We start from the raw sequence: 25,435 nt of genomic DNA, 5'->3' as shown, positions 1-25,435 counted from the left end.
TCCTGTCAGTGTTTACCCACTTCCATGGCCAACACTTTCATGAATTTACATTGAACACTTTACAGTTCAATGTAAATTCATGGGAAAAAAAATTCAAACAAATCTGGTCCTTCTTTCCTGCCTTCCGTCCTGTCTTCCTGCCTGCCTTCCTGCCTCCCTGCCTTTCTTCCTGCCTTCTGCCTATGTGCTTTCCTGACTCCATCCCCACTATTTTTTACACAAATATTTCTCTTTTGGTTTTCATGCCTCCACCAAGGCTTAATGTTTCAACAACTTGTCATTAAAATTAAGCACATAGACATCTCCATGACGTAACTGAGGGAGATGGCAGGCTATCAGAAGAACAGGAAGCTTAATTTGTTTTGAATAAAGCTCATAACTGTGGATGTTGTCTGAAATTGCACAAGTCTTTGGAATGTTCTCTTCCTTTGTCTGAAATGCCTCCTGACCAGAGTGTCATCTGCCTGTTGCAACCTATGTCACCTTGCCTTAGTGCTGTGATCTGCTCCAGAGGCTGGGATGTCCTAGGTCTGAGTAAAAGCTGTGCTGATCAAAATCTGTGCTAATGCAACAATGTCTTCAAGCTCAGACTGTCAGAACCAGGGTTTCTAAACCCAGACAAAATGGTATTTTGTGAGGGGACTCAGTGTGGAACGTTGTGAGCTCTACCAAAGGTTAGGTTGGGAGGGTGAATATATGAAGATTAAGGTCAGTTTACTAAAAAGGAAAATGGCCAATATAAATTTCTTCAATGTAAATGTCTTCTTCTTTGGAGACATGGTGGAGCTTTAAGTGTCAGGTGTGTATTGGCTGTTTTCTCTTGAAGCTGTTGAGCACAGCACAGCCAGCACACTTTCATTTCTCACCATTTAGAAAACACTTGGCATGCAGTAGGCCTCACCACAGGTTACAATTTTACTTTTCTGTCATCTCCTTGCTGTGCGCCTTGTTTGCTTTTTCCCTGCCCACAGTTCTTGCAATGTGGAAGACAAAACCGAAGTCCTGGAGTGCAAGATGCACTTTTGAACCCGTGCTTTTGGGTGGGTTCCGAATTTTGAAAAGTGATTTCACCTATCCTGCATCTGAACCAGTCCTAGCCTTAAAAACCCTGAGTCAATAAGGCGACAAGTCTGAGGCTGAGCCAGCTTGGATTTGCTCTGTATTGGATCACCCATGCCTGGTGTTTACACCAGCACGGCAGGATTTAAATGCAACAGAATGTTGTAACTTCTGTCTGTGAGAGCAAGAAAAAAAACTTTTGCATTCACATTGGTCTCCTGATGCGTATTTTCATTTGGGTAAGAGGGGTGAGAGATAGGACTGATCTGAGGTTTATAAAGCACTGTTATAAAATATTACACAGAACTCAGTGTGCACACGTTGAAGTGATATGGTGTCAGCTCCATCCTCTGCCAGCAACCCCCTTCCCCGCCCCTCCAGCTGGCTGCTGCCCTTCTATGAGAAGAAATGAGCTCACATTTGGCACATTTCTCCTGGGATACAACTTCCAGTCCAGGTTTAGGAATGGCTGTTTAGCTCTTAATGTTCTGAGATGGCTGTTAATCGATTCCCTGCTCTGTTGTTGCACATTGGAGGCTGTGTCCTCTCATATACACAGCGCAGCTATATGGCTTGCTTCAGGGCTTTGGGAATCCCTTGTGACCATAAGGACAGAAGTGGCAATGTTCTTATCTTTCTGAGATGAACTGATGTGTGGAGATACTGATGTAAGAGGGTACAGCTGTGTACAACACTGAGACTACAGACACAGTGTTTTCAGGAGCTCAGTGTGACACTTCGTCCCATTACTTGTGCAATAGCCATATCAAGTCATGGTTAGGAAGGGATGTGAGGTTAGTGCCCTCTCAATAAACCTCTGCTTTCCTGTGCAAAAGGAAAACATACTATATTTATCAATTTCTGTCCCCTTAGTAATGAGTCTGTCTTGCTGTTAAGAATAAAAGAGGACAAAAAGAACCACAGCACTGAAAAGGACTAACACAGCAAATTTTTACCACTGTCCCTGAACTGAGCTAGCTCTGTGTGTATCAGGTGTTTTCCTTTAGGGTAAAGAGAAATCCACCTATTATTCTTTCCGTTTGTTCACAGGAGCAGAATAAGCACTGGGAAACTGCAAGAGTATCTTGGTGAGATTTCCTCTTCAATCCTCATCAGGGTGTCTTCCCCTGTTTCTTTTAAGTGATGGATGCTTTGGGGCAAGAAGAAAGAGTAAATTTAAAACTATCCAGAAAGAGATTTGGATTTTTTTCTTTATTTCTTTTTCAGAGACTGAAATAATAAATCCTGGCCCATTTATCTGCACTAGAAAAATGTGAGCATAATTACCCAAAGTTCAGAATACATGCTGACATGCCTGTGCTTCTGTGCCAGTGCCTTCTTGGAGTTTGGAGACACTCAGATCAAGGGTTTCCTGTGCCAGGGGTTTTCCATAGGAAATACTCTCTTGATCCTCTCAGAGGCCTTTTGCTTTGACTTGCAAGTAGAAAGGAGGCAAAAATTCCTAAGTTAATTTACAAGACTGTGAGGCCCGGGGCAAGTGGGATGCTACTGTTCAGCTCACAGTTGCATTCCCAGTAGAAGGGAGCCACTAGCCTCTAGGGAACTGGGGGGACAGTGTTCAAGGAATAGTCACTTTCACATCAAGATGTCTGATGCTCACTACAGCTACTTTTCTTTCCAGGTTGTTCACCAGGAAATACAGTGTTGTAGGAGTATTTCGAACCTTTCTATAGGCATCCTTTTGATCTGGCCATATGGAACAGCATGCAGTTGTTCATGGCAGCAATGGCACTTGCAGTCACTTGGCATCTCAGGTGCAGTAAACAACTCAGGCAGATTGGGTAAAAGAGCATCTTCTCTTTTCATTTTTTAACTTCTGTGAGAGCAGAACTTCCATTACTTTGGTAAGCATGTCAGGTAGACAGGATTTTTTGGTTTGTGTGGTCCTTCTGGAAGCTGGCTGGGTGGCAGGTCTCGTGGCAGAAATCCTTTTTTTGCTTTCACATGGGATACAGGCAAGACGATGGGAAGACAAGCTATTTACCATACCAGCTAAACAGTGTTCATCTGTCCTGACCCTAAATCTGATCTTTGGGAAAAGAAAAGAGGTTAAAGTCATGGTTTGCTAAGGCTGACTTGGGGACCTCTGGTTTCATGAGGCATGTGAAATGGAAAGATGCCTACATGGAACTGAAGAACTATTGTCATGGGAAATCCTAGTGCTTCCAGGGAATCATGCTCCTCAGAAGGATGAGGCTTACTTTCCTAAGTCCTTTTATCAGTATGGTACAGTTATTCTGGAAGAGTAGATGAGCTTTGGTTGTACAGTACCATTTAAAGTGATGTGCAACATTTTGCCTAGATAAATTAAACATTTTCTTTTTGTGCATTGCGAACTTGATATGTCAGAATATTTTACCTATGAAATTTTCAAGTTACTCGCTTTGAAAAGTTGCAAAAGTTAGTCAGAAATGTCTTCACGTTAACATTCTTTCTGATGGCAATTACCAATATCAATTCAACTGGCTATGAATTTGTTCTGCCTTGTCTTTTTTCAAAAGCCAGAAATTTCCAAACAGTTTCCCGCGTGGGCTTCCATCCAGTTGTTAACTTGGATGGAATGCAATAAAGATACTTAACACTGAGCAAATGAAATCTTATAAGCCATACATTTACATTGGTTGAAGTTTTTTTAAGTTTTGAAATACATGGTTTTTATAAGGAGTTGAGGTCACTGGCCTTGTCCCCTGCTGTTACTCACCTAGGGAAGTGCTGATAGCAGTTTCTTCCTGGTTTGCTGCAGACAGCATTTCAGTACTGTGTGAAATATATATTTAATCTCAGAATCTCAGTGACAAACTAACATCAAAGGATGCTCAAGGATTACTCAAAGAAGAATCTGTGGCTTGGCAAGAATTCATATAGGGATGCATTTAAACTTATCTGAAAAGTCTGGGCAGAAAGACCATTACAGAAGAAAAAATACTAGTTTTCTGTCCCTAGCATGATTTTTACAGTAGCTAAAGGCAAGTTTAGGCAGTGGCCTCAGAGGAGCCTTGCATATTGTCACTGACACTTCATCATACCCTGAAACAGTGGGGATATGATAAGAACCAGATGATATAAATTTATTAAGCAAACCAGTGGTTCATATTATCTGGGAAATAACTGGACTAAATTCTGTATCAATGCTGTAGTCCAACAAGAGTTTAATTGCATTTTTCACTGTCTGTATTGCTGTTTAATCTAAGAAACACACTGGGTGCTTGAAAAAAGGACTCCAGCAGCCTTTTACTGAAAGAGGAGGAAAACTGGATGCCTCAGAACCAGAGGAGAAAGTAAACCATGTGATCTGTGTTTATACACACAGTCTTCTGTGTGGCACTGACAAATAGCTGGATTCTGTAGGGATAGCACTGTTCCAAACAAAATTTTAAATTCCAATATGTGACTGAGCTTTATTTTCTTAAGGTTGAACTTCTTTTGTAGACTTCAGGACATGAACAGGTCTTGCTGCTCTTCATTTTTCTCCCTCTATGCACCTACACAAATGTGCACACTTACACTTTTAAAAGAAACCTGGTTCTTATCAGGCATTCCACTCCTAGATGTCCAGGTAGCTGTTGTGATTTAAGGATGTGTGACACTTGTATTCCAGAATAGTCTAAATGAATTCTGTGTACTGTAAGCAGAAAGGGTAGGAAGCACCACTGAATATAACATGAATGCCTGACAACTCTTTAATAAATTCAGAAATTACTATTAAACACTGAAGCTGGATTTTTTTGAAGAATCAAGTTGGAGATCTATCTCTATTAGTCTTATCTGATTATGTCAGATTCATTTTGTTTGTATTATGAAAATTCCTTTGTTTGACTTGTAATTTAAAACTTTTTTTTTTTACTTCTGTAAGTGTCTTCACCTGAGTACTCTTATCTACTGAGAGTGATTTCATTTTTTACACAGGCTCCTTTTTGCTTTCTGGTCCAATAGCACAAGCTGTTCTTCGTATTTCTCATTAGACAGCTCTTTGGGAGTGGGGTGGTAGATGCAGAATCACCATCAGATTAAGATGTGTATACTAAGATAGTAAGGGATTAAGGAAGATCTGGTTTTGATTAGTGCTAGCAGATTTATTTGTTTATATAGGTCATCAATAAGCAAATTGCTTAAGGGTGGCATTTCTGACTTGATACTTTTGATGTCAAGGCATCCTGAGTTTCGTCTCAACATAGAAATGGATTTTTTCTGGGAAGCTCAGGCTGACATCCACCTAGAATTGACAGAAGGGATAAGAAAGGTCTGGTACCAGCAACAGGGCATAATGAGCCTTGATGACTGCATTTTCCTTCTTTGACATACTCTGGCATTTTGAGAACCACCAATCTGGAGTACCTCTGGCAGAGTAGAAGACTTTTTCTGTGATGGAACTGTTACTAAAAGAAAGATTCAGGTGGTGCCAGCTTTACTCTTTTCAACTTTAAGGACATATACTCCCCCCCCCCCTTTTTTTTTTCCTTGTCTTTACTATTTATGACAGGAACTTCAGGGCTTTAAAGAAGTTTTGTAGGAGTTCTTCCATTGTGGTACTCTTGACTGCTACTTTAAATTAAGATCTTTAGTTCATTTTGACAAAAGTGGGTAGCAATTATTAACTACCTGTAGAAACTACTTTTGAAAAATCTATGCTAGACAATGAATTCTTAGCTAGTAATTGTGTATATCTCCTTCAAAGCTGGAATAAATCTGTAATGGACAGTTGTTTTCTGATTTGAAACGACTTTTTGGGTACTGCCAGAACTTCAAGCTCAATTTTTACTCACAGGAAGGAAAACACTCTACTTTCTTTAACATTAAACATGGGTGGTGTTGAGATGAATTATGTTTATTCCACTTGTTAAAAGAAAACTTGAAGCCTGTTCCAGGTTGAGATCACATGTTTTCTGGGAATATATAGGTCTTAAAGCAAATTTTGGAATGCAAGTAATAGGCTCACAGATCTCCTTTGGGTGGGATCACAGTTTATGTCAGAAGAACTTGGACCCACAGAATGTCTAGCTGTGCTGATGCCTATGGTGGAGTAAGAGTACTTGGTTCACATGAGTTTACCTTGTAACCCTCTCAAATTATGTCTTTGAGCTTTCAGCCAAGGGTGAATGATCAGGTCATGCACTCATCTGCAGTTTGAAGTATTTTTTTTGCTATAAACTGGAAGCACCAACATGTATTTTTATTTTAAGAGAATAAAACTGTAAATACTCGTTTTTACTTCATAAAAATTACTCTTCAAAAAGCAGTCGGGTGAAATAACCTCAGTAAGTTGTCATGTCTTCTGTCTCCAATGTAAATCTAGAGACTGAGTCACATATAGTCATAATCAGAATCTGATTTCTTATGAAACTTTTAAGTTTTATATTTACCCTTGCAATTGCTGTGGGGTTTTTTGGTTGTTTTCTTTTTTTAATAAAGCTAAGATAAAATGAGTGTGTCAAATAATTGTTACACACTCATTAGACAGGCCCCAGATTATCTCTCACAGACTGAATTAATTTTCTTTTTTACTCATGAATAAAATTATTCAGGGCTGGTATATTTCACCATATTTCATTACTACTACTCAGCTTTACTGAAGGTGAAATTATTTCAGTGTTGAGTTATCTCTGTGTCTGAAATAATCCCTTATTGTTGCCAACAAACAGGAGGTTCTGGCTGATGGCACAGCATTGTCAGCTGGGCAAGGGAGGGGATTTTCCTGCTCTGCTCTGAGCTGGAGTGGTCTCACCTTGAGTGCTGAGGGCAGTTTTTGGGTGCCACAATATGAGAAAGACATTAAACTGTTAGAGAGCTCCAAAAGAGTACAACAAAGATGGTGAAGGGCCTTGAAGAGAAGCCATGTGAGGAGCAGCTGAGGTCACTTGGTCTGTTCAGCCTGGAGAAGAGGGAACTGAGGGGAGACCTCATTGCAGTTACAACTTCCTTGTGAGGGGCAGGGGAGGGCGGGCGCTGATTTCTTCTCTGTGCTCTGACAGCACGTGAGGGAATGGCTTGAGGCTGTGAGGAGGAGGAGGAGGAGATTTGGACTGGATATCCGGAAGAGGTTTTCACTGAGAGGATAATTGAACACACTAAGAGGCTTCCTAGGGAAGTGGTCCCAGCACCAGCCTGACAGAGTTCAAGAAGTGTTTGGACAGTGCTCTCAGGCACATGGTGTGACTCTTGGGGTGGCCAGTGCAGGGCCAGGAGTTGGGATTGATGATTCTGATGGGTGTTTTCCAACACAGTATCTTCTGTGATGCTATGAAAGCTAAAGCTGACTGCTGTAACATGGGCCATGTTTTTCTGTTAAAGTGTACCTTTAAAGTCTCACTCATGTCCTTGTTTTTCTCTCCCATTAATTTCAAGTGCAGTTAGAACTGCTATTCACCAGGCGCTGGCTCATAGCACAAGTAAAGTTTTGAAGGAGAACACTGCCTATCTCCATCAGACACAGGCATTTTTGGTGCAACTTTGCTAGATTAGTCAGTTTTTCCAGCAAAACCACATTGCCCACTAAGGACAATATCTATCTATATGGTTAAATTATTCGTGTCCTTATGAATCTATGTTTCTGCGGTGCATTTGCATGAACGAAAATGAAATGCTGAATATAGGTATGACTGCTTTATTTGAGACATATACTGCTATATGTTTATGACATATATGCTTATGACCAACTGATAGTTGCTTATTACCAACTGATGTTGGTAACTTCTGCTTTTCTGGGAATGTGCATTTTATTCTTTAAACTAGCAAACAGTAGGGATGAAACAGTTAGGGAAACTTTGTCCAGCAAGTTTCATAGACCTTTAGACAGAGACGCGATGATAGTTCAAATTCCCTATGGTAAGTGCATGAAAGTTATTATATAGAATGCCTTTTTAGCACATTGATTCACTATGTTGTGTTTCACTTTTTCCTTAGGATCATTTTGGAGGGTTCCTTTCAATATGCCTTTTCATAGCTTCTAACACAGCAGCATAACTTCAGAGCACAATGTCTGATGTCTATAATACTCCATTTCTTAATCAGAAAAGATCCTTTGTTTCACTGTTGTTCAAAGAGCTGTCTTAGAGCAGTCTTCACTAGCCTCAAACTGAGATGAAGTAGGATATTCAAAAGATGAAAGTGAATTCATACACATTCCCTACTAAGGAACTGTTGTCAACCAGTAGGCATGCCAGAGAGGAACAGATTTATTCAATTTATTCAGTACTTTTAATAACCAAAATGATATCCATCAAAAAGAATAGTTAAACTAGCAGCAGAAGTTTTGATGCTTATATGTTCTTTCCTGATTTCTTTTTTTTTTTTTTCCCTTTTCCCTCTCCTCAGAGCTCCAGAACAGCTCGCTCGGAGGAGGACCGAGACTCGCTGTGGGATGCCTGGGGCTCGTGGAGCGAATGCTCGCGCACCTGTGGAGGAGGGGCTTCGTACTCACTGCGACGCTGCCTGAGCAGCAAGTAAGTGGCTGAATGTTTTCTGCTTTATTGATGGAAAAATTCAACCTACTTATATCTGCCAGACGATAAGAAGCAACCTGTGGAAGGCTTGACCTACACTGAAATTTTCACCTTGTTGTCAAAAAATTATGGTAATGTTTTGGGGTTTTTTTTTAATTTGGGCAAGCAGCCAATGAGCTTGATAAGGAAACACCCTTTAAAATAAAGCAAGAATCCATGGAGATAAAAAAGTGGTCTGGACAGCTTAAAAGGCTGCCAGCTCCTGAAGTTGAACTTCCTTCCATTTTCACCATTTAAGCAGTAAGAGTTGTCATGTGCTCGTACAAGAGTACAGATTATTCACTACATTTAGTACCCCACAGTCTCAGCCACCCTGACTATAAAAGCAACAGATTAATCAAATGAGGCATCCTGGGCTATATAAGAAAGAGTAACAGTCCTACAAAGGATATCTTGCAAATTGAATTTCAGGTAGGAAGTACTCAATACCAGCAAGGCCCTTCCCAACAGAGATAAAATGGTCTGATACAAAGATGAATTCTGGGTATTCAGTCAGGCATCTGAGATCTTATTCCTGCCCAGTTACTAGCTTGCAATGGAAAAAGAACAACTCTTTGGCATTTTTTCCATTCTGTACTTTATGTAAGTTTTATCTGCAAAATATTTCTAGCAAATATTATTTCTATCTACTTGAGGAAAAAAATTTACCTGCAGTAAACATGGTATATGTGATAAATATTAACAGATTTCTGATAAATAATATGAAGGGAAACTCCAGACCCAACCTTTCTGGCTTATTGCCATTTCTGATACCTTATATATTGTAGGATAAAAAAATCTAATACAATTTTCCATCCTGCATACTTTCTTTCATATTTTTATTCATGTGCTTGTAAAACTGATGTTAATATAACAAACAGCGGTCATACAGTCCAAATAATTTCCTCTGTCTGACACTTTAATATGTGATGTTGTTTAGTGAAGACAGGAAACAGCACAAGGCATTGAACATAACACCAGAATAGGATATTGTGTATTTTAGCTTTATCTCTGAACAATCTCTTAGTAGCCCCATTTATTGAGTTTACTGTGCGCAAAGTCTACTGGAAGAAAAGATAGGCAAAGGCATCTGTTGAAATAAGTGGAAAACCAATACTTTGCTATTGCATTCCCATGGATTAAAAAAAAAAAATTGACCAGATTCTAATACCTTGTTAGTTTCATGGCCAGTTGTTTCATGGCCAGTTAGTTTGAGGCCAGTTGCATTCACCTCAAAATGTGAAATTTCAGAGACAGGAACCTAATTTTAATCACAGTATATCGTTTTCCATACTTAAAAAAAATAAATGACTGTCAATATGTTATTTTAATGTAAACATGAAGCCAGATGTACCAGGAGATCTGGGGACTCTGAGCAATAGGTGCTTTCTTTCCTCCCTCATGAGAACTGTCTCTGTAGGTTCTAGAGGGCAATCTTGGAGTTCCAAATAGTAGTAGCAGTTGTCACAATATGTGACAATGTGAGTAAAAATAATTTCTTCTGGACTCCCTTTGACTCTTGTGCTGTTCAGGATGACCCTGAACCTTAATGAGTGGAACAGGGAATAACCTCATAAATCACACAAAATTAGGTTTCATACATGACCTTTCCACTGTCCCTTCAGGACACAAGCAATGCTTCCTGCCTTAAGACACCAACCACCAACTATGACCCATTCAGACATGGAAACCTCCAATTTCTGGGATAGGAACTGGGGAGTTAATTAGGTGTGTGGCATTTGGTAGCCAGTAGCAATAAATCAAAAATAGTAACTTATGTCCTGGAATTAGCACTCTCTCAAATGTGCAATAGTTTTTCATTTTTCCTAGTCTACGTGCAATTGTTAATTAAGTAAAGGGTTTAAATTATTAATTTTTCTGCTAAGCAAGCATTTTAAGCTGCTAAGTCAGAGTGGGAGCAAGATAAAGAAACTCATCAAAGCTTTCCAAATAAATTCACAGGAGTATTTCAAAGCTGTCAAGGCTTGACCAGAATGTCCATCTCTGAGAGACAATTTCTTGGTCAGTACAGTTTATTTGTTGCGTGTAATTTCACTGCAACTTGAAGGAATATAGTAGATTCTTCTGGCAAATGAAAACTGGCAACACATTTAGAACAAATTGGAACAAATTAATCCTAAATATTTCTCATCCTGGGAGGAATGCTTATAATGCCTTGTATCTTTTAGTTCTGTATGAGATGACTTTCAGAGCATCACATGAATAGAAAGAGCTTGGTGCATCAGCTTTGAAAAAATCCAAAGACTAATTGCCCATTCCTAAACACCATTAATATATATAGCTAAATAAAGGAAACCAGCTTTCTTTCCAGCTTTTATTTGCCAAAGTTATGTTCGTGCTTGTGTTGTTTGTTTTGGGAACATGTTTTGCATTAGTCCTTCACAGCTGTGATGAAAGAATGGAAAGTGTTAGTGAAAAATTCTGTATTCTTGTGTTTTAAATAGCAAAAATTTCAGGTAGTGGCTGTTTAGCAGTACATTTCATCAGAACAACTGATTCTGATTTTGCTAAGGACATTATGCTAGTGATATAAATACACATGCCAGTCACACAAGCAGACAGGGGTTGTAAGCCCAAGTCAGTTTTATGTCCTCATGCTGACAGCAAGCACTGGGTCACTCCAAGGGCAGAATACACCCCAGGAAAATACAATTTTATAAATTAGACTACCAAAGCTCAAAAGATTACACTTTTCATGCTCTTTATTCACATTAACTCTTTATAACTTCTGATATTGTTGTTATTTACACAAAAGGACAGACCCCCTTTAAATGTTACTGGGTTTTGCCTCAACTCACTTGAAGGTGAACCTCCTTGACTAATTATATATTAGGTGGAGGGGTAACTATTTTTATCATTTTAGAATGTTTTCCTTTCTGTTTCCCTATTTTTTTTGATGATCTGCCATGCAGCACTACTCAAGAAAACCTGTACAGAGAAGAACCATTGACCACTCCTATTTTTCTTGAGCACTTGAGCACTACCAGCACTTGAGCTTCTACGGGGAACCAGGTTTTGTTAGGTATTGGCTGCTTTGGATACAGAGATTATGGAAATATAGTTAGAGAGGCACTGCATTATGGGCTTTGCCCTCTTGCTTAGAATACAACTCTTATTTGTTGCAGCAAGTAAGAGTTGATTGCCCAGCACTGGTGGCATTTGTCTTCTAGCAAAGAGATTGATAATAACTCAGATATCTTCCATCCAGGTGTTAATATGTGTCCATATTGATTCAAGCAAACTCAAAAAGAGTAATAATAAATATCTGAATTAGATTTCTGAAATTAATGTGTATTTATTTCCTGTACTGGGATACATTTTCAAATTGTAAAAGAAATTATAAATTCTCTTATTCATTTGTTCACCCATACTGATCTAAAAAAATTCTGTGTTTTTCTGGAATTGTACTTTTTACATATTGCTGAGTACTACAGTAATAGTGAGACCATTTTGCTCTGTCTAGGCTTGGCAAGAAGATAATTGTGATTCTTTTTCTCATCATCTTCCAAATTCACCATCACTTTCTTTTAAAGTTAGGCTGCATGTAGCAAAAGATAAGCGTGTCCTAGAGATTTGAAAACTGTTTTTTCATATAGTAGATATGTGGTCTATTCATTAAACTGTATAGAAACCCTTCCTTACTGTTGCTTCTGTTTATGAAAAAACATGTGGCAGAGAATAGTTTGAGCATACAGCAGAGTGCTGAGATAGTTATGGAGTCCCAAGGTTACTGGAGCTGAGCTCAAGGGCCAAAATTTGATATCATCACCCTTATCTCTGGGAAATAATGTGTAGACTTCTGAACAGAGTGAAGGTTTTCCACCATTAAGTGAGGGGTTTATGTTTGGTAGCAGAAGAAGTTCAGCATTAACATTTTCATGACAAATTTCCCTCAGTATAAAAGTGTCCGAGATTAAAAAGAAAAAAAAAAAATGAAAACATCAATAGGACAAAACAAACAAATGAAGAAAAGCACAAATTAAAAAAAAAGATGGAACAAACGTGAGGGAGTTATTCCCAGCATTGTTCCTATGCTTCATACTGTCTGTGTCACTTACTGGTACATATTTCTCTCTCCTTTTGAAATACCTCTCTTTCTTTCTTCATCTGATGACTGCCTTTTGGTTATGCAAGGGAACCAGAAATATGAAATAGCCTTTTTGCCAGTTTGGCCTGCTAAGTTAGATCAAGTGATTCACTTGCTTAGTTGTTCAGCACATTGCTGTTGCATTCTGCAGAGTGAAAACAGTAAATCTGCATAAATGACTCTCGGCTTTATTGTCATTTGACTTGGCACATAAAATAACAACCAAGACATATTTTTGAAGGTCAGGTTTAGTAAACTAGCTAAATTTGCTAAAATTAGGTCTATTTTATGATTTGTGCATTTCTCATAAGACAGAAAGGGCCTAAAATAAATTAGATTTTTTTCATTAAGGAGTGATATTTTCTAATTTTGATCTCATATATTGTTGATTTACAAATCCAACATCAAATGGTTTTGTCAGAAGTGATGGAATAGATGCATGCTATTCATCTTAGTTCAAAGTTAAATAAGTGAATAAGAAACCGTTAATAACATTTCTGACTGGCATTGAAAACAGGATCCATCAAATACTGCATATTTGAAAAGATACTGTTTTAACTTTCATCTGTATACAACTTTGATACCAAAATATTAGCTACTGTTGCTGCTTCACTACTGAATTTAGAATGTAGTCCCAGCAAGTGGCTGTGACCCTTATTTTCAGGCTGCATTGACAGAGTCGTCTGTCTCAGGGGCTTTGATTCCCAGAGATTCTGAAGTTTTTCACATCTAACACTGATAAAAGGTCCTTTAAACTTTCTGAGTGAAAATTACAATGGTGCAGTTATGTAGGTTGGGGGTTGCTTCTTTGACAGATAGAAGCCAACATGTATTACTGTAATTACTGTGTAATGATATAAATGCAGTCTTGTCTATCCTGGCACTACTAAATAAGCCAGATTAGGCTTTTGAACATTTATTAAATGTTCCTATATTGGTCAAAATGATAAGTTTAAATACTTGAGAATAAGCCCTTTTCTAGTGCAAGGTCTGTGGAATAAAGAGCAGAATATTTGTGCACAAATGCTATCAAAGTTTTTGAATACATCCCCAAAAATAAATGGTACTCTGTTGAAGCATACCACGTCACTCATGAAGAGTACAGTCAAAGTCATAAAATTCTTAGGTGACCTGCACTATGAAATTATTTAGGAGGATGTTTCTCATTACCTTGTATAAAACTGTATCTGTATACTAGTGTAGTACATTGCTTCCTTCAAAGACCCTCAGAATACCTGAATTTGATACTTCTGCTTCAGTTGATACTTCTAGATCATTTACTGTGTAAAGGACATCCTCCAAGATATAGTGTATGATTCTAAATAGCTGGAAATTTTTTTTTGTTTCTTTAATTTGTAAGTGCTTCTAGTTAAGTCTGTGCCCCCTAGCAGCATTTTTAAAGGAATTTTAATATTCTGTTTACTCTGTGATTAGTGAATACTGTAATTATGAGAATTTTGAAACCATTCTCTGGTTGTATGTGATGAAGAAATGATTCCAAATTTTTTGAGAGAGATTACAGCTCTAACTCTTTCTAATGGCAGAAGCAGCAAGCAACCTGTCTGAGTCAACATGTCAGCAGTATAAGAAGCTGCAAATTTCACACAGTGTAAATCAGTATGGAGTGACTGCTGATGGTCTTCAGAAAACCAGCTAGACACACTGTGCTGGCTGTCCTAATTTCTGGCTTCAGTGCCTCACTGAAGTATCTAAAATTGTAGAAAATGCTTTCCTAGTGTAGTTTTCTTATGGAACCCCTTGTTAGACCTGACACAGTGATGATATGTATTGGTGTTTTGGGTGAAAAACCAGCGTGTAGTAGAATGAACAGTAATCAGCATTGCAGTTACAGGTGAGTGATGGATATGGGCTCCATAAATGCATCTCCCTATTGAGAAGTGGCCTACAAAACAAAAATGTCTGTGAAGCCCTCACTCAGGTGATATACTGTTCATATGTCCAGGTTCACTGGAAGAGCTCTTGGCTATTCATACGTCTTTTGATAAATCTGTTCCTGAACTTAAATCAAAAAGAATTAAATCAGTCAGACATTTGCATGATGTAGAGTTTTTGTAAGCCTTAATTCCAGTAAGAAACTTATGTGATTCTCTAAAGACTGGAGCACTAGATTGTACACAAGAAATTTCAGTGGAGGGAGGTTAACACACATGCAGACTTCCTCAGAGAAGGCAGAGCTTGCCATCCTGTTCAGCACATTTGTTTTACAAAGACCAGCTGCAAAACCTGGATCCTGCTCCAATTTCTAGAGTGTTCACATTTGGGATGTTAGTACTTTTGGCCTGCATTATGTTCTATATGGTATATTTGTGATATAGCACAGCAGGTGAGATTTTATATTGTAGTTATTTCCACTTCAAATCTGAAGAGACGTCTCATCCTTGTTTTACTGAAAGGTTTTGGTTTTTTTTTAATTTTTGCTTTTCTGCCTTTCTTGCATTGTGAAAAACATTCACAACTGTAATTGCTTTCTGTATATCTGCAATACATTTTATATGTGCAAATCTAAAGTTAAAGACACTTCTTAAAATATTATTAAGAAAATAAAAAATACTGTGGTGATGAAAACAGATGTGAGACTAACTGCTGAAAATGAACAGTACCCTGAAAGCACCTGACAGGTTTTTTCTTTGTATTTTCCTTTTTTTTTTCTTAAATTGGATCTTTGTTATTTTAAGTGGACTATCCCGTCATATTTTTGTGAGTTTAGGGCATAGTATTTAATGCCAGCTGTTACTTAGAAAACAACAATCAGTGACTGGGAATAAGACAAAGAAAAACTTGAAAATTAAAATTTACCGGAAGGATACCATGCAAACTGTATCAAAAGCTTTGCTGAATTCTAATAAAAATAAATCTACTAGTCAATGAGATGGCAGGCCTTGTTATGTAAGGAAATTTAGTTAAACATGACTTTCCCCTTGTGAACCCATCTGTAACATTCACATTCCCGATCTTTCTTCATAGGAGAGGTGTTTCAGCCCATTATTTTTGTGAGCCAGATATGCTCGTACAGCTCAGGTTCTGTCTGTTGCTGGGGACACAGACCTGAACACAGCACTCCAGTGACCCAGATGGGGTCTCATGAGAGCACAGTGGAGGGAGAGAATCATCTCCCTTGACCTGGTGGCCGCACTCCCCTCTATGCAGCCCAGGATAAAATTGGCTTCCTGGACTGCAAGGGCACGTTGTCAGCTGATACTTAATTTTTCATCCACCAGTATCCCCAACCCCTTCTCTGCTGTTGATCAATTCATCACTTAGTCTGTACTTATAGTGGAGATTGCTGCCATGCAGGATCTTGTGCTTGGCCTTGTTGAGCCTCATAAGGTGCACATGGGGCCACTGATGCTAAGTATAATAACAGCAGTTACATCAGAATTATTGATTGCCTAATACCAAGGTTATGGAAATGTTATTTATGAGAAAAGTTGGCCTTTTGTGGCCCCATATTACTACACATGCTTTTATTTGCCTTGCTGATTTTCTGCGTGTAGTGACTGAAGTTGTATTTTCCCGTTTGTTTTTTGATTGCAGAAGTAAGAACATTTATATGATCTGTAACTAAACCTGCCAGGGAAATTTGGCTTGTGCATCCATGCCCACTTTTTTTGTCTCAAAGTTAACTATTTGTGTAACTCTTCTTGTATTTCACATTTCAACATGCAGGAACTTGTAGGAGACAGTTTTCTAAACACAGAGAGTGAAAGATTTCTACATATGCATGGCAAAACATACCAGTGCATCTCAACAATCCACGGTGGCAGGAAAGTGCTTGTGTGATGCCTTTAGAGGCTACCTAGAGCAGAGGCTAGACAGTGTTAAAGGAATAAAGATATTTATTAAAAACACCTTCAAAGCATACACCTTGGGCCATACAAGAGCCCAGCCGTGACTACATCCAAGATGGACAACTGCTCATGAGTCGAGTTTTAACACTTTTATAAGTTTTGGTCCATTTACATATTGGGGTCAATTGTGCAATTACAGCTTCAGGTTATGAAGTCCTATCCTCCCAGACCACTCTCCTCAATTCGCTGTTGTTGACACTTTTTGGGCCTGAGGTTGCAAAGGTGTCCTTGGTTCTCAGGCTGGAAAAGGATTGTTTTGTCTGATTAAACTGAGAACTTGCTAACACTTTATATGTAGTTCAGAGTTGTATACTAATGGACTACAGAATCTGGAAAATGTGACAGCTAAAACTTAAGGCATCATGTGAACAAAAGGATGTGGAAAAATATTTTAAATTCTTTGCAAATTATTGTCAACTGAGTGATTTAGACATGAGTTTAGCAGACCTGACCAAATAGTTTCAAAAGGTAAACTTCTTAAAGTCAATTCAGTCCTGATGCGTCTTTCTTGCTCATAACAACAATTTGGTGTTCAGGGCCCTCCTTCTCAATTCCTTTACAGGAAAAGGGGTATGCTGGGTGCGTAAAAGAGACTGACTATTCCTCAGAGAAGCACAAACAAATTGTATTGAGGATGACAGGGGGTCATAACACTGTGCCAGATTTGGGAAAGAGCGGAGAGCAACAGTGTGAAGAAAGGGAGATGCAAGATGATGTTACCCCCATGTGTGTAGCCTGGCTTCATGCCACAGCCAGACTAAGATCTCATGGGAAAAGACAGACCCACAGCATATTTATATCACAAGTACAATGCAGAAACCAGAATCTGTCCCAGAAGTGTGTCTATCAAGGGTTGTGAAAATAAAGTAGTGGAGATTATTCAACATTGCATCAACTTCCAGACCCTGTAGTGAATAGCTGCATCAAAATTCATATGCACAAAAATAACCCACCCATAGCTCATAGTTGCTTGTTTATGTGCGGACTTGTTTCTTAAGTAAAGCAATTCAAAGTCTGATGACTGCTGAGAGTGGCAGTTGATGAGGTCCTTCTCTGAAAATCTCTTCATAGTCTTTGGTAATTACTGATAAAGGCAGCTTTGGCAGGGGGTTGCTGTTCATTCTGGCATGGATTTTTGCAAGGCTTCTAACTCTAGCTGAGCACAAATACACATCTACTTGAGGCCTTTGAGGGGGGGACTTGAACTAAGTCTGCCTACAAACTGGAGCCTGGAGAAATAAATACCAGGGGTTTGGGTTGTTTACATTAAGAGAAGAGAATATTTTAATATATTAAAAGTTGTTAACCTCTTTCAGAAACTTTACTGGAAACAAGTGACTAAGTTTAAGGAATGAAACATAATTCCCAACAGCTTGCTTTTCTTTCATATTCACATGATAATAATTCCCTGTCAAGCCAAACCCTCAGCTACCTTTTTCCACTGAAAAATCCCCTGCAGTGTAGATAACAGAGACAGCTGAAATACTGCTTACTTCTCCCACTCTTTCTGTGCTCTTCAAGATGAACTAGGCATATCGGTTGACTTCTGAGTTTTCCTGCTGGCTGTGCGTACTCCTTGTTGGTAGGAGTTGCCATTTATATCCTGAAGAGATCAGAGGATAAATGATGGCTGTATCTCACAACATGGGCTCAGTAGTCTGCCATGATCCTTCCTTGCATGCTGAAGGCTCAGTGCTGTGGAATTCTGCACAGTGTCCATGCTGAGATATGCGTGCAAATCCCATGAGTTTGAATTCCAAAGTAGTTGCTTGTGCTTAAGAGAATCTGAAATACTGTCCTGAGGTAGGGTAGATCTGAAACACAAACCACTATGCAAATCTATTGTGAAAATATGTCAGGTAAGGCTGAAAGCTGTTACCTGCTTTTGGCTGATGGGTGATACCTAGGAAACTACTGAGTTTGAACAACCAAGCTCCAAAGAATGTTCTTTCTGAGGAAACAAGGGGAATTTTCCAAGAGTGTTTCCTAGTCTTCATGAATCATAAGAGCGCTAGCTGCATCCAGAATTGCTCATTTTATCTGAACATCCCTGGCCGTTAGCCAGAAGAAGAAAAATGGAATAAAATAATAGAATAATTGTTTTTTCATACATCTAATGAAAGAACCTATTATTTTCCCTAACACAGAGAATAAGTGAAAAGTAAGTAGTTGTTTTTTTTTTATTATTATTTCAAAACAGATAATATGAAGAAACCATGAAAAGCAGAAGAAACTGAGAGGCAAATGATAGAAAGGAAGCTAAAGTTTTCCTAGAAGTTCAGTGGTTCTAAGATTAATCAGTTACAGTAATAGAAATTGTGCTAATAGCAAGTCTGTGTTAAGCAAAGTAATGTTTGATGGTTTGTGTGGCATTTCTGAGAGACACATGGGGCCAGTATCAAGCCTCACGAACAAGCTGTTCAGTGTGGTAAATGAGGCCTGCTCTAGGGCTGCCTGCATTCTGCATAATTTACCTCTTTATTTACTATCTATCATTAGCAAAGTACCTTTATTGAATGCAGTATAAGCAGGTTTCCATAGTATTTTTCCAAGCTTGCCTATATTGCTTGGGAATGACTGGAATAGTGTGGGTGGGAGTATTGCTTGGGTGTTTTGTTGTTGTTACTGGGTTTTTTAGTTGGGTTTTTTATTTCATAGTCTATTATGAATATAATTTTTGTTATTGTACTGCCCAAACCAATTTTTTTCTACTGGTAGGTACACTGTGCACATTTTTCACTTCTGTGCATGGTTGAGATAAGAATTCATTGAAGTTAAATATACAGTGCTACAAAATCACTGAATTAGTGATAGTGATAGTGATTAGTGATATTTCTGTTATGCTTTTAATATAATTTTTATATGCCAAATGCTACATGACAGAAAATGTTATCTTTCCGCTTAGATTTATTCTGAAAATATGATGAAGTTTATTTACTTGTTTGTCTCCTCTTGTGGTCATTTAGACAACTGCGATGTGTAAATGACTCCTGGATGAATTTCACAATTAAGTCTTGTGGATAATGAAGACAGAGAGGATGACTTCAATAACTTAAAGAAAACTTGTTCAATTAATTTTAGAGTTAACTCAGTATGGGAAAAGTTTCTCTGCTTTAAAAATATTTTTTTTTTAAGTGAAGAAAAATCAGTGCAGATGCTACTGTCCTTTCCCTTGGATAGTTCAAAATTGTTTGGATTTTAAGAATCAGGATTGGTAAGCATTTATTCCTGAAGGAATGTATGCTTGTTAAGTTGTGGCCAAAAAAAAAGAAGGGGGAGGGGGGAAAGTTGTGAAATTAAGAAATTAAGAAAGGAATTCTGTTCTTTTGAAGCATACATTTTAAAAGCCAGACTCTGCATTCTGATTTGCATGAGGGCATCGGCAGAGTATACTGTCTGGACTCAAAAAATACCTGAAGTTTCACCTAAGGTCACATGCTCAGAGTACATGCTGCTGACTGCTAAGAAGGTACCTGGCTGTTGAGCTTTCTTTTAGGAACCCTGCCAGCATCAGGGCTGGTATAGGTCTGCTGTGGGACAAAAGGAGGAGAACCATGGAGAGCACACATCAGTCTATGTGCTCTCCTTGACCTCACTGGGCCCAGCTGCTCTTTGAATGCTGTTCTGCACCAGTGAATTGACGGGAAGCTTTATGTTCTCCTTCTTCCCTCATATCAAAATGGGAAAAAGCTGTATCACACTAGCCTGAAAGAGGGGAAATCTAAACTGAATGAGAGGAGGTTTAAGTCAAATTTTTTTTTTTTTTTTTAACCTGAGAGTGGTCAGGCACTGAAACAAGTTGTCAGGAGAAGCTTTGCATGTCCCATCCCTGAAAGTGTTCAAGGCCAGGTTGAATGGGGCTCTGCGCAATCTGTCCTAGTGAAAGGTGTCCCTGTCAATGGCAGTGGGATTGGAAGTAGATGGCCCCTTCAAACCCAAACTATACTTTGAGTTCATGCTGCTGCAAGCGTAGTTCCTTCATCCCGGAGCCCAGTTGTTCCCCAGAAGACAAAGCCTGCCTGCTAAGACTGTGCCAGTGCTGGAGTGTGTGCCCAGGTAGACGCAGAGCTATGCCCTTGTGAAATCATTAGGAATTACATGGAGACACAAGACATTATTCAAGTCATTCAGATGTTGTTTTTCAGCTAAAGTCAGTATTCTCACTTCTAATCCCATTTACAAGCTGATGCTACCTTCTAGAAAGTAGGAAACTAAGGAGTTGTAGATTTCTTACCTCAATAGGGACAGATAATCTTTTACTTTAGGGAAGAGGGCTGGTAGGGGAGTAGGTGATTAAAAATACATATGGGGAAGTTAATGACACAGTAAATGTTATGTGTTGGCTTTTTATATTCAGCTATTAATGTTTTTGGTTTTGTTTTTAATTTTTGGACACAGGACCTGTGAAGGGCGAAACATCCGGTACAGGACGTGCAGCAATGTGGTAAGTGAAGTATATCTTTGATGTGATACAATTCATCTCATATGATAATCATGTCCATATTACTGCAGATAATTTGGTGAAGTGATAGTGAGAATCTTGTAGCTATCTAAACCGTTTTCATACCACAGAACCCAAAACCATAGGCAAACCTTTGCCAGTTTCTTGAAATGTGGAGAGATTACGGCATAGCCTGATGCTAAAACTGTCTGGAAGGGATTGCCTTCACAGCCATCATAAATAGAGAGTCAATGAAACTTCAGGGTTGCTCTTTACAACCTCTCCTGCAGAATCAAGACATCTTGTGTTCCCAGTAGGGCTTTGGTAACCAGCTGGTTCACGTTGGTTAGTCTGTCAGGCTGGAGGATTAAGCTGTTAAGAATTGAAGACAAGTTAGTAGAAGATCTGCAATTCTATGATTCTATATATTTCTGTTCACTTCTGCCCTCACAGCATTTTAATTCTGTTGTGTGTCTTATAAAAGCAGTTTTACATAGCCTGTATCAGTGTTTTGGCATTTCCAAAGGCTCTTGCTGTTTTTTTTAATATGTGGCAAATATAGTTTTCAATACAATAAAGTAAGAAACTTCAACTTCTGTCTCAACAAAGTGAAAGTGTGTTTTCACTGTTGAAAATTGAAATAGAGGCTTTCATATGGAAAGTTTTATTGGGTGCCAAGAATAGTAAAGGCTCTCAAGTTACATGGAGAAATGTCAGTTTTACCAGTAAAGATGGAAAATGAAATCAAACGTACACCGGGCCAAGCTTTCTCATGCCTGATAGGGACATATTCAGAAGCCTTTCAATACATGCTTTGTTTAAAAAGTTTAAAAGTTTAACTTTAAAAAAAAGGAATATATTTGCTCATATTTAGCTTATATTTTCTTCAATAGACCACAGTTCATAATGAAAAAAACTGCTTCTATCTGAGCTGTAGTCTCCTATGCAGTAAAATTGCTCTCAGTTCTTTAGGAGCTGGGCTTTGATAATCCCTGTGAGCCCCTTCCAATGCAGAATATTCTGTAATTCTGTGATTCCTCTGAAATTTTTTCTGATTGTATCATTTGAGTTCCTGAAATACCTCATCAGTCTAGCCTTCACCTTCCCTAGCTGACAGAAACGGGTGTAGTTAATAAATAGATTTGCTAGCAGATTAGCAGTCCAATTTTCCTCTGAGAAATTTCAGCTACACTACCTCTGTGTAAGGAATGGGAAGTTTGATTTTTGCTAGTCAAGTTGCAGGCCATAGCTCTGCCCTATGACACAAAAAAAAAAAAAAAAAAAAAAAAAGGAAAAAAAAGAAAAAAGGGAAGGAACAAATAGATACTGCTAAAGCTAATTAAAAAAATAATTGGACGACAATGAAACCCATTTGTTTTGTTTTGGTTAGGCATTGCATGCACATTGGGTCTTTCTGTGTCTGATCTGGCCTTGTGTATGTAAAGAGCAGTGAGACAGAGTACATCCTGCTCTCCTGCCATTATGTTCCTGGATCACTCTGATGAAAGGCTGGGGCTTTAGCTGGGTTGTAACCCTTATTTTGGAATCACTGACTTTCCAGGATAAGTAATATTTCTTTAGATGTTATTTTTAGCTTAGGTTCTGCTTTGCAAATGTGCACCTGAACAATTTTCCTTCAAAATAAAACCTCGGATAGTTTTGTCAGGCAATTCCTTTACGTATCTTTTATTTGGCAATACTGACTCTAGAAGTGAGGCATACAGCTGCAGAACTCAATTATTTCATACCAAATAATCCAAAATGAAGCCTTCAAGCTTTCAGCTTTACTGTGCTGAAATCAGTGGCTGTTTTTCCTCTGAAATATGAAGACCCAGGACTGGTTTTACGATTTCAAACTGGTTTTGGGGGGGACTGTAAAGAATGGCTTGTGTAGTGTAAATCTAAAGCTATTTAGGAACCCCAGACTTGGATCTTTAAAATCCGTTCTGTTATTGAATTGTGCAGCTGTAACACTGAAATATACTCTGTCTCTTTCAGAATAGTAAAACAAAAAATTAAATCATGTACTTTGTCATTAATGAAGTCTGCTTTTTTGTCTCCACACACACACACACAAATTGGATCTACATACACAAATTTTTTCTGCATACACACAAATTAGATCTTGAAAACAGTTCATTAGGCTCATAGCTTAATGAAGCTTGTGAAATTCTGCACTAGGAAAAGTCCACAATATTGTGTGTATTTTTGTTAACTCAGATTTTGTCTTTCAAGATTTCATCCAAAAAGACACTGAAAATTAAGAAAATGGAAATTACAGGATCATGAGACCTATATTTTCATCTGTTACATGACAGTCTTTGAAGGCAAAAGAGGTCAAATCCCCCCATTCCAAGCTTTAATTACCATTATCCTGTGCATAGCTTGAGGAATGATAAAATAACCACTATTTTATTTCATAAAATAACCAGTATTTTTGTTTTTTGCAAGCTGCCTTTCTGTGAACTGATGTGTTTTTTTAATGACCCTCCTCTTGCAGGAAAGAATGGGTAATCATATATACTAAAAGCAAATTATTTGAAATGTGAAGTTGGAGAATTGGAAGAATAGTTTTGGAGTCTGGCAATGAATACATTTTATAGGCACTATCATTTGCAAGATTTTGTTACAGCTGGTTTTAATTCATCCCAATATTAAATTACAGAAGGGGAAAAATGAGATAAAGAAAAAGAGAAGCAAGGGGAAAGAATGGCATGCCTGTCGTCCCATTTACCTATTTTAATTATTCCAGAGATGCTGAATAATTTTGCATAATAGCAAATTTGCTACAGAGCATAATTAAGCTCTGTAGCAAAGACTGATACTGCTGTCTATAAAGTTTCTGAACAGTCCTTAAAACAGTAAATCCAGTTCAGTATATTTGCCACTTGCATTGTCTGTTGATGATCAGAAACTGGAAGGATTATAAAGCCACATGTGTAAATAGTAAAAGAAGGAATGAGAGAATCTGAAGATGATTTAGGGTTGAATTGCATCTGCTTTTCTTCTTATTTTTATTCACATGGACTTAAACATATTTCCAGCCATTTTAGAATATAATCATGGGAGGGAGAGAAGGAGTAATTTGTTTTTCTTTAGAAAATCAGTCTGAATGCAATGAAAACATATTTTTGCAACTTTCTGGGTTGTTGTACTGAACATTATGCAAAATAAACAAATATAATTCCAAACTCTGAGTAGGATTTTTTTACTTGTTCTCTTTCCTTATTTTTTTCCTTAAGCTAGCGCACTCTTTTTTTCCTTCTTCTTTGTGCATTATTGGTTGCCAGGTGCTCTCCAGCTTTTATACCAAGCTGTCACACCACCTCATATGCCCTTTCTCTTTTATAGTCCTTCTGCCAGTCTTCTGTCTTCTGCTTTCTCTTCCCTTCATTTACATAAAAATCACTCTGAAATTTGTTTGTTGGAATATGTACTGTCTTTATGCCTTCTTCTCAATTATCAGAATTCTTCTTGTGACTGAAAACATTTTTATTTTCCCTGATATTTTTCCTTTCATTGCATTGCTTTCTGAATCAAAAAAAAAAGGAGAGAAAGAAAAAGAAAAAAAAGATGAGACTGACACTGAAGCTGCACAACATTACTAGCTCCTTCAACAAGGTTTCTGTTAAACCTAAGATAAAATTTGTAGATTGTCCCATTAGTCAGGCAACCAAAGCTTGTAAACACCACCTGCAACTGTTTTAATATATACCTCACTTTCTTCACTTGGCTGAAGTACCAGCTGTAATGTCATCCCCCATTTTCTGGCTTGCATTCAGACAAGCTACTTCCATCCCTGTTTCTTATCAGCTCATGCTGCATTTTGTATACACCAGTACCAGTGTTGTTCATCTTACTTTCTACAAAATAACACAATCTTCTTTCCATGCTCTAAACCTCAGCCTGGAAAATGTCAAACCTAAACTTCCATATAAGTACATAATTCTCAGAAGCACTGGCTTATGTGTATGAGAAGTATCATCCCCAAGGAGATATTATCAGACCTACAAGAATGATTAGCAGAGTTTAATTTTTCAACCCAGTGGTGACTGAAATGCCATTTTGCAATCAAACCTCCCAATTTACATTTTGCAGTAAAATATAAAAAACATATTAAACAAATTATAGGCACATATCTCCTTACTAACACACAATTTGTTTTATGCAAATTTAATTTTGAACTGAAAATTCTAAACTCAGATAATTTATTGGGACTACAGTCTGTTCTTCAAATTACCAGATTTTTATAACTTCCATCTTATTTCTGATTGGCTGCATTTTAAAACCTCAGTGTGTCATCTAGAAATTATTTCTTCATACTTTGAAACAAGTGCTTTTAGTATCTAGCAAATGACAGAAGCTTGGATGTCTGGATTTGCAATCTTTTCAGCAAGCAGAACTGTGAATCTGTGACAATTAAAAAATAGAACAAAAAACCCCACATTGTGTCCAGTTA

The 25,435-nt window shown here is 38.0% G+C and overlaps 1 protein-coding gene across 4 annotated transcripts in view; it reads left to right on the top strand.

Moving 5' to 3' along the window:
* ADAMTSL1 (ADAMTS like 1) overlaps window positions 1-25,435 on the top strand; it is a 391,950-nt gene that overhangs the window by 225,997 nt on the left and 140,518 nt on the right. For all 4 annotated transcript variants that reach the window (XM_071424947.1, XM_071424948.1, XM_071424950.1 and 1 more), the window contains 2 exons: window positions 8,392-8,519; window positions 20,934-20,979. In XM_071424947.1, coding sequence (XP_071281048.1) covers window positions 8,392-8,519; window positions 20,934-20,979 — 174 coding nt within the window. The remainder of the gene's footprint in view (window positions 1-8,391; window positions 8,520-20,933; window positions 20,980-25,435) is intronic.

The sequence above is a fragment of the Agelaius tricolor genome, unplaced genomic scaffold (genome assembly GCF_023055355.1).
Source record: "Agelaius tricolor isolate 1412-34295 unplaced genomic scaffold, bAgeTri1.0.p SCAF_4, whole genome shotgun sequence".
NCBI lineage: Eukaryota > Metazoa > Chordata > Aves > Passeriformes > Icteridae > Agelaius > Agelaius tricolor.
The sequence above is the reverse complement of the archived record's forward strand: the minus strand, read 5'-3'. Positions and strand labels throughout refer to the sequence as shown.